Source organism: Squalius cephalus, assembly GCF_949319135.1.
Source record: "Squalius cephalus genome assembly, chromosome: 21".
Taxonomy (NCBI): Eukaryota; Metazoa; Chordata; class Actinopteri; order Cypriniformes; family Leuciscidae; genus Squalius; species Squalius cephalus.
Window position 1 is genome coordinate 32,987,782 of NC_137142.1, and position 10,505 is coordinate 32,998,286.

At 37.9% G+C, this 10,505-nt stretch overlaps 1 protein-coding gene across 2 annotated transcripts in view; it reads left to right on the forward strand.

Moving 5' to 3' along the window:
• The window catches only part of foxn2a (forkhead box N2a), a 35,473-nt gene extending 26,611 nt beyond the window's left edge, over window positions 1-8,862 (forward strand). For both annotated transcript variants that reach the window (XM_079854964.1, XM_079854965.1), the window contains exons 3-6: window positions 1,362-1,486; window positions 4,586-4,635; window positions 5,092-5,160; window positions 7,367-8,862. In XM_079854964.1, coding sequence (XP_079711090.1) covers window positions 1,362-1,486; window positions 4,586-4,635; window positions 5,092-5,160; window positions 7,367-7,794 — 672 coding nt within the window. In that variant the 3' untranslated portion in view covers window positions 7,795-8,862. The remainder of the gene's footprint in view (window positions 1-1,361; window positions 1,487-4,585; window positions 4,636-5,091; window positions 5,161-7,366) is intronic.
• The last annotated feature ends 1,643 nt before the right edge of the window (window positions 8,863-10,505 follow it).

The following is a 10,505-nucleotide window of genomic DNA, read 5'->3' on the forward strand; positions in this document are numbered from 1 at the left end:
TCTCTCTCTCTCTCTCTCTCCTCTCCCTCTCCCTCTCCCTCTCCCTCTCTCAGCGAGTGACACACAAACCCACCTCTCCTCACTCACTCGATTAATTTGCTCCGGATGAATATTGTTGGTGTTACTTGGCTTGAATTTCGCTGTGGGATTGCACGTATTGCGCATGATTTTTCTCATTCCCGCAGACTCAGAGCCCAAAGTGCGTTCACACAAAATGATGTCAAACAAAATAATGTCAAAATGCTGAATCACTCTCTTCTCTTGACTGAATAACTTTTGTAGCTTTAATAAGGCATTTTAATTATTATTTTTTTTTTTATATCCTACCTGTTAGACCTACCTGAAAGTCAAAGGTCACATGGGTCAAAACCAACGAAAACAATAACTTTGTGCGTTTTAAAGTAAAAAAAACTGGTCTGCCAATAGAAAAAAAAACTGAGCACTGATATATTGAAGGGCAGGTAATGTATATATATATTTATTAATCTCGGAGATGTAAAATCTGAGACTGAGGGTTTTCTACCTTTTAACACCCTCGACTCCCGACAAAATCCATCCATTAAGTGCACTAATAATTGAACTGATGCAGTAATTATGAGAGCTCATGGATCAGATCCTGTCATAAACATCCTTTATGCCGCTTACAACCACATTCTGATGTTTATCGGGCGCTTTTAACCTCTGCTCGTAAACTCCCAGCAGGGCCTGTATTGCCAATCTCATGCTCAGATGATCACATTAAGACACTGTTCACCAGCGAGGACTTCTCATCCGCCTGCTGGAAAAGTGTCGGCCTGTTTTCTCATTTTCTTTCTGTGTGTTCGGAGTGAAATGTGCCGCTACATAATGCTGTTTCTTGCACACCTGCCATTTTCTGACGCCTTCAAACTGCAGGATAGACCTTATTCAGAGCGGCGCCATGACGGGTGTGACAGCGAGGCTGTGAGGGATAGACTAGCCATGTTTCCAATGGCATCCGCTGTAAAAAAATCTGTATAAAGCTCCTAGATTACTTACCATTTTCCACAGCTTATATTGTCGGGAGTTTTTTGTCAACTGAAATTTCTTGGAAAGATTTTTTTCCAATGTTTCATGAGCAGAACAATCCAGCTCACTCATTCTAACAGTCTATCTATAGCCTAGTTTTATCTATCATTTTAATATTCTATCTGTTTATCTATCGTTCTATTGGTCTATCTATCATTCAGATTTAGAGTTTGTGGTTCCAGTCGGAGTGACCTAATGGTTGTAATAAGGCAACTATATTTTTAACAATTTACTTCAGATGTGCTAAAGTCTCATTCTGTCTCTGAGTATTTGCTCTAACTGTGTGTGTGTGTGTGTGTGTGTGTTTCTGGTAGGTTAATGGGAAGGGTTCTCTGTGGTGTGTGGACCCTGAATACAGACCCAATCTGATCCAGGCCCTGAAGAAACAGCACTTCCCCACAGCGCACTCTTTCTGCACACCCCCTGCTTCCCCACCCAGGTAACGCACACATTTACTATAGTCCAGTCACCTTTATTTATACAGCGCTTTTTACAAAGCAGCTTTACAGAGATCACAGGAAAATAATGCAACAAAGTTTGTTTCCAGAAGAAAATAAGTAAGCTCAGTGATGTTCATTTTTGTTGTAAAAAACTGAATTAATTTAGCTCATTTATGTATATATATGTGACCCTGGATCACAAAACCAGTCACAAGTCGCACTAGCCAACAAAATATTGTATGGGTCAAAATTATCGATTTTTCTTTTATGCCAAAAATCATTAGGATATTAAGTAAAGATCATGATCCGTGAAGATATTTAGTAAATTTCCTACCGTAAATATATAAAACATTTATTTTTGTGAGTGAATGCAGCACAATCGCCAACATAAATGTACAACTTTAAAAGAGATTTTCTCAATGTTTTGATTTTTTTTGCACCCTCAGATTCCAGATTTTCAATAGTTGTATCTCAGCCAAATATTGTCCTATCCTAACACACCATACATCAATGGAAAGCTTATTTATGCAGCTTTCATTGGATGTATAAATCTCAATTTAAAAAAATGTACCCATGTGACTGGTTTTGTGGTCCAGGGTCACATACAGGATATATAGGCTATAGTACAAACTAATGTAGGTTCAAGATGCACACTATTGTTCGTTGGAAATGTGTGGGACGAGGCCGATCCCGTTCTGTACATTTCCATTAAAGAAAAGGTGGTTCTGTGATGGAAAGATTCACCAACAACTCGCTCAGGCTAGAAAGATGCCAAACAAAACTGCATAAACCACAATCTCTATAAGCACCTGAGGGTTCAGTTGATATTCAGTCTGATATAAAATCATTTTAATTGCAAATATGGTGTGTGAATTGACCGCTACGTGTGTTGATATTCTTTTAAATTACGTCTGATTATTATGTCAAAGAATGGCATTAAATTACTTTAGATGTTAAAATCTAAGAAACTAAGTCTGTTCACACCATGAACAATAACTATAACGATAATGAAAAAGAGATAGTTATAAAAATGACTTTAATTGTAAAAGAATAGCAGAATCCACAACCATGACGACAACTGCACAGAGAACAATATCGTTGAAATCACTTTCAGAATTAATTTTTTCCAGCAGATGAATGATCAAAACATTTAAATCAGAATCAGAAGGGGCTTCATTCAGACTGTCAGTCCAAATCAGATTTTCGTGCATATCCAATTGGAATACGATTATATTTAGCAAATGCGAACGGCATAAAATCACATGAAATGCGATTTTATTAATTTTTTTATTTTTTTATTATAAATGCATTTTGAGCTACATTCATATGTGGTTTGAAATCGCATTTATGGAAATCCATTTCAGTTCCGCTCTAATCAGATTTTGCATCGTTTGTCACTTTCTCACGCCACGTAAAAAGTAAACATGTAAGACGTTGTTGTAGGAAACAGCTGAAAGCTGTCAATATATATGCTGCCACTTGGAAATATTATAAGGAAACATGGAATTAGTTTCCATTGTTATGCTGATGACACTCAAATCTATATTTCATCACGGCCAGATGAAAACGCTAAATTATCCAAATTGACAGAGTGTGTTAAAGATATAAAAGATTGGATGACGCGCAATTTTCTTTTATTAAATCCAGACAAGACAGAGGTACTAATCATCGGTTAAAAAAAACGCCAACAAAACCTCTCACAATACAACTTTAACATAGTAGGATGTCCTGTTACTTTATCCTCTACAGTAAAAGACCTGGGTGTTATACTAGATTGCAACCTGTCTTTTGAAAATCATATTTCATATGTTACAAGAACCGCCTTTTTCCACCTTAGAAACATTGCTAAGCTACGTAATATGCTATCAGTTTCTGATGCAGAAAAGTTAGTTCATGCGTTCATGACCTCGAGACTAGATTACTGTAATGCTTTATTAGCTGGTTGTCCTGCATCCTCAATAAACAAGCTACAGTTAGTCCAAAATGCCGCCGCTAGAGTTCTTACTAGATCAAGAAAATATGATCATATAACACCGATTTTATCATCACTACATTGGTTACCTATAAAGTCCCGTATTAATTACAAGGTATTGCTACTGACTTATAAAGCCCTAAACGGCTTAGCTCCAGTCTATTTAACGGATCTTCTATCGCCCTATAATCCATCGCGCTCTTTAAGGTCACTAAATTCGAGGCTTTTGGTCATACCTAGGATATCCAGATCCACCAAAGGAGGGAGAGCATTTTCACATTTCGCTCCAAAACTCTGGAATAGTCTTCCTGATACTGTTCGTTGCTCAGACTCGCTCTCCCAGTTTAAAACTAGATTAAAGACGCATCTCTTCAGCCAGGCATTCATATAATACTTTTAATCTTACAGTTAAATCCGACCTCTAGTTCATAAACGCCAGAGGAGAACTGGCCCCCGACTGAGCCCGGGTTCTCCCAAGGTTTTTTTTTCTCCATTAGGTCACTTGATGGAGTTTCAGGTCACCATTAGGTCACTTGATGGAGTTTCAGGTCACCATTAGGTCACTTGATGGAGTTTCAGGTCACCATTAGGTCACTTGATGGAGTTTTTTTCGGTTCCTTGCCACTGTTGCCTTTGGCTTGCTCAGTTGGGGATATTTGGGGATATTTAATTTAATTAATCAATCAACAATACTATTGATCAGCATTACCAAACGTGGACGTTTTCCACTAGAAACAAACATTGATGTATTATTTTAATTTCATTTTAATTTAATACTGTGAAGCTGCTTTGATACAATCTGTATTGTGAAAAGCGCTATATAAATAAACTTGACTTGACTTGAAAGTCGCTGCAGAAACGAGACGGGCTTTCGCACCGGATAGTTCTAGGAATTAGCCACCTTCATCTGTTTGGTGCGGGCCGTGGTCCGGGGGAGCTTTCACACCTGTGATTTTGATTCGGATCAAACTGAAAAGTCAGAAAATGAAAGGGTGAAAGGGCCCTTAAAACCAAAGGGAATTATAGGTCTCCTTCAAGTTGTCACGCGCTCATGTTGGTGGAACTGATTTGTGATCCTGCTTTGTATCTTACGGTGTGTGTCTGTGTGTTTCCGTCTGTGTGACAGTGCCTTCTCACCCGCACGCCACCTCTTCCTCCAGGACTGCTCTCTGAAAGGTGAGACATGTCTGTTTTTGTCAGGTAAATGAGTAAAAATAATAAGCGCCGGTTTGAAATCTTGAACTTGAATTTATTTATTAGAATATTCTCATCTCTCTCTTTAAAAATCAAGGAAACTCGTTGTTTAGAAAGTATTAGAAACCTGTGAATTATTATTATTATTATTTTATTTTTTTATTTTTTTTCGGTTTCAAATATTTTCATTATTTATCTTTTATAGAGCGTTCTCTTTCTCTGTCACCTTGAGTTTGGTGGCAGTTGTTCACTCTCTCCTCTGTCTGGTTGGTAATGAATAATTTAAACTTCCTGAAGGGTTGCATGGAAACAGAGAAACTCCAGCCCCTTGAATTCCTCCACACACACACACACACACACACACACACACACACACACACACACACACACACACACACACACACACACACACACACTGACCACTGTGTTCTTTTACAGAGTCTGACATTGATGCAGCGACTGCTATGATGCTCTTGAACTCGGCCCCCGGACACCACGCTGACACATGTAAGACCTCAATCTGACACTCTATAATCCTCTCTAACGTTATATAGATTATTTCTGTTATTCTATCTAAACCTTTCTGTCTGTAGTTCATTCTATTTATCATTCTGTTGTTCTATTTATCGTTCTGTTGTTCTATCTATCATTCTATCTATCAATCGTTCTATCATTCTATCTATAGTTTGTTCTATCATTAATTCTATCTATCTATCGTTCTATCGTTCTATAGTTTGTTCTATCATTAATTCTATCATTATATCTATCTATCTTTCATTCTATCTATTGTTCTATCTATCGTTCCATCTATCGTTCTATAGTTTGTTCTATCATTAATTCTATCATTATATCTATCTATCTATCTTTCTATCTATCTTTCTATCTATCTATCTATCTATCTATCTATCTATCTATCTATCTATCTATCTATCTATCTATCTATCGTTCTATCTATCGTTCTATCTATCGTTCCATCTATCGTTCTATAGTTTGTTCTATCTATCTATCTATCTATCTATCTATCTATCTATCTATCTATCTATCTATCTATCTATCTATCTATCTATCTATCTATCTATCTATCTATCTATCCATCCATCTATCCATCCATCTATCGTTCCATCTATCGTTCCATCTATCGTTCTATAGTTTGTTCTATCATTAATTCTATCTATCTATCTATCTATCTATCTATCTATCTATCTATCTATCTATCTATCTATCTATCTATCTATCTATCTATCTATCTATCGTTCCATCTATCGTTCCATCTATCGTTCCATCTTTCATTCTATAGTTTGTTCTATCATTAATTCTATCTATCTATCTATCGTTCTATCTATCGTTCGCTCTATCCATCTATCGTTCTATAGTTTGTTCTATCATTAATTCTATCTATCATTCTATCTATCATTCTCTCTATTGTTCAATCGTTCTATAGTTTGTTCTATCATTAATTCTATCATTCTATCTATCGGTCTGTCTGTCTATCTATCTTTCTATTATCTACAGTTCGTTCTATCTATCGCTCTATCAGCCTGTATCTGTCTCTCTCAAACAAATCTTGCTGTTGGCAGTCAGTGTCTGCATCTGAGAGTCTGATGTTCTGCAGCGGATGAGTGTGTTTAGTTCAGGTTCATGCAGAAAGACACGTTTGCATCTTTATTTATGGGGATGGTTTCGCAAATATGTCTGTGTAATGACTAAAAGCTCTTGCTGGTAATTAGTGCAGCATTGCACTTCGTTCACACGTCTTTATCCTTGTTAAGCGTGTCACTGTAGTGTTCTCTACCTCTAATGAGCCTTAATCACCCATAGCTGAATAAACCATCACAAGAGTGCTTCATTAAGACAGGCGGATGAAAGTACTTGATGACGCGTTTCATAACGCCGGTTTACAGATTGACACTTAATATATCAACTAAATGAAACAAGAATTTTGAATCTGGCTTGATCCAATGTTCAGATTTCTGTTCTGGATCTTTATGCAAATTATTGCATATTTAAAGGGGACCTGTTATGCTTTTTTATATTTTACACTTTCTTTAGTGTGTGATGTTGCTGTTTGAGCATGAAAAAGCTCTGCAAAGAAAGTTCTTCTCTATATCAGTGTCAGTGTTTCTGAACTCCTGAAACGCCTCCATTGTAGTCTTGAGTTTCTTCCGGGAATGAACATATCACAATATTCCTCATTTAAATAATTCATACGCAGAATAAAGGGGCGGGGCCTGGTTGAGTTAGTTAGTGTGTGTTAAACTGGCGGTTATGGCAAGGGGCGGGACATTTCCCAAACACCAATCACAATCACACTCACACTGATCCAGCCGACCAATCAGAGCACAGTGTGCCTTTCAGAAGGAGGGGCTTCATAGAGACAGGAACTAAACAGAGTGTTACTGACAGACTGGGAAGAGAGGAGCCGCAACAATGGAGAATATGGGGAAAATAATGTGTTTTTTGCATTCAAGCATGAAAACTTATTCTAGTAGAGCCTAAAAACAAAATCAAGACTTTGAAAAAGGACATAATAGATCCTCTTTAAACATAACATTTTAGAAATCTTTTTTTTTTTTGCTTTTCCTATTGTAATCAATCAACTGGGGAAGTATGTTGATATCTGTTACTTAACCTGGGGTGACACAAATGATGACGTCAGAAACATTGCATTATGTGAGTGCCGTCCTTGTGATAACTGTTGTGGTTTGGTCCTCAGGTGACCCGGACAGCCCTATAGACCTCTCACGCCGGGACTCGGTCCTAGTGAGCAGCGACCCAAAGCAGGACCACAACTACAGCAGCTCGTCCTTCCAGCGCTGCTCGTCTCGCTCTTCCTCGTCCTCCTCGTCCTCGCTCTCATCCCTGGACGAGGCCGGCTGTGAGTCCGGCCAGGCCCGTCGCGCCGGGAGCGAGGGTTTCCACAGCGATGAAGACTCGGATGAGGAGAGGAGCTCACGACTGCCCTCGCTCACCGTCAAGTGTCCTCTTCCGGGAAAACGGGCCCGGCACGAGTCCAAACCGGAACTGGACGAGGAGTTGAAGGAGGCGGCCGGGTCTCTCTTGCACCTCGCCGGGATCCGATCCGGCCTGGATCTCTCCAAGCAAACAGCCAAGAGTAAAAAACTGGAAAAGCACCGGAAATAAAGCCGGAAAAATCCCTTAGTGACAATTTTAACCCCTGGACTGTGTATCAGTGACTGTGCCTCCTCATTTTCCACATCATGGAAACCTTCTCTCTTGTTTTTTTCCTTCTTTTTCTACATTTTTCGTTTTGTACGAGAGAATTTCCCTCCCGGACTCAAACTACGGCAATAGCAACTTTCACGCGGAGGTGAACGAAGCCATACTGAGCGCGAATGGAGGAACGTTCCTGTACGTGCTTCAAGATGAAGGAGAAACGGAGGAGTTGGATAGGGAGAAATTGATGTTTTTTCTCTTAAACGTTTGCATGCTTCCTCTTAAAGTGAGTGTCCTACTCTTCCAAGTGAATCTGTGGTGTTTCTGCAGAGAACGAGTGCATGTCCGTGTTGTTCCAAGCACTAACCTCTCCCGTCGTCCACTCCAGAAAATGGAAAACGAGAATTACATCAAGAGTTCCCAGTTTTTTTTTCTCTCTCTCTCTCTTTTATTTTTGTAATTTTTTTGAAGTACAAAACAAAGAAATGCAATAATGATCATCAGGCGGCCGAGGACGAGGCACTGGAGATCCCTGCGGATGGCGTGCAGAAAGGATTTATGGATAACGGATACATTTTTCTTTTTTCTTTTTTAAAGGCTCCATCAGTGGTGATGTTTATGGGGTGAATCTCATGAAAATATGTCAGGGTCACACTTCACTCCAGAATAAAAAAAGAAAAGAAATTGTTTAGCATTAAAATGAAGCAGCATTTAGATTCATTATTCCCATTTTTCTCAATAATTCTCATTACTGTTTTATATATTTAAACATATATTTATGTTTATATGGATTTTTTTTTTGGTAGCACATCTAATATTACCATGCTTTAGAAATACTTCAAAAAAAATGTGTTAATACAAATCTGAGGTGGAAGTGGAACGTACAAAAAAAAAAAATCTGTATGCCACAAAAATTGGCATACAAATAATAGACTAATTTCTATCTTAATTAATTTTAAAAAAATTTGGTTTTGTTTGTATTTTGTTTTTGCTTTGCTTTGCTTACAGTAATGAGAGTTTATAGGAAAGATGTGCTTAGTTGTCATGAAAATGTTAAATGCAAACCAAACAAAGAAAATAGGCTACATTTACAAATAAACAGTATTATTTCTTATTTGATCTTCTTGTTTTGGGGTGCACTATGACCTGCACATGTTCTTGACAGGTTTCATGAGATTTACCTTGCGAGTCTTTATCAAATTATAAAGTTAAAAAATGCTTGACTGACTGGAATTAAAGCCTAATCTCGAATATCAACACAGGATCAACCATCACCGGAAGGATTAATAAACACAAAACGGCCCCAAATGGCTCTGAATCGTCACTAGAGGACTGGAACACATTTTCCCGTCATCCTCGTTTCTTTTGTCCGTGATCTGTTCAGATGCTCCATCAGTTTTGTGTGTGTGTGACCTGAAACAGGCCTTTCATGGCAGAGCTTGCCGTTTGATTCCCTCTGTCCAGACCCTATGCAAAAACACACAAGCCGTGTAGCTCTATATTTCCTCTTGGTATATATATATATATATATATATACATATATGTATATGTGTATATATATGTTTGTGTGTGTGTGATTATGTATGCATGTGGTTCTGTGCCCATTCGTTGCGTGTTTTAACGCAGTCAGCAGACTTGGAGAGGTCAACACTGGAGTTGAGGAACTCGAGACTGTGGGTGTAGATGTACAGATGCATGTTCATATCGCATGAAACCTGGCATATTTCACCTCAAAATCCAAGGAAAAATAGGAAATTATATTTTGCATGAAGAGAATTGAAGGTTGAGATTTTTGTTTTCTTGACGTGACGTTATTCGCTTGATAATTTAAGCACGTTCCCCCCCTCCAAATGACTGATGTCGTTACAGAGAATTCTGGGGGGAAAAGGCACACAGTGAAATGCCTTTTAAAATCTCATTTATTTTCATTACTGTAATGTGAAAACAAAAATGTATATATATATAATGTAAATTGTAAAATATTTATACTTCATGGTAGTATTTGTTGTATTGCCTCTAATTTATACTGATTTTAATTTAAAAAAAAATAGTATTACAGTATTTGTTTAGCATAATACAGTTAAAAATGTTTTACAGTAATGAGAAACGACACATAATTAGTTTTACAAACAAACTCAAAGAATTCATTGCAGTATTGGGATCTGCTTCATTTTCTTTTTGTGCAATATTGTGCTTTTTCTTTATTGAATTTTTTGGGGTGAAATATGATCCACACGTTTTCATGTGAAACTACTGCCACATTTACAAAAACAAAAAACATGTTATCACAGGTACATGAAACCGGATGTTTTAAATATGAATATTTATTGCCGCTGTATGTTTGTATGTTTGCCGAATGCCGAATCCACGTTTGCTGTTGTTTTGCCTCATTTGACCCTCCGTTGGCTCTCAGAAACCCCCAGAATCCCAGCAGCAGCTCATCTGAAATGCATGACCTGTGCCAAAACATGTAAATCACTGCCTCAAAGACACCTCGACGAGTTCATTGAGACGCCACATTTGAAAATGAAGAACAAAAGGGTCGCGTTTAATGAGCTGTTGAACTGTTCCTTTCATTTGGACCCTCATTTTGTTGTCTAACAGCATCAGTGTCACTGTCTACAAAACCTGGTTTTGTTCCTCGTGTGCCAAAATATCAAAGATTATTTAATCACTGC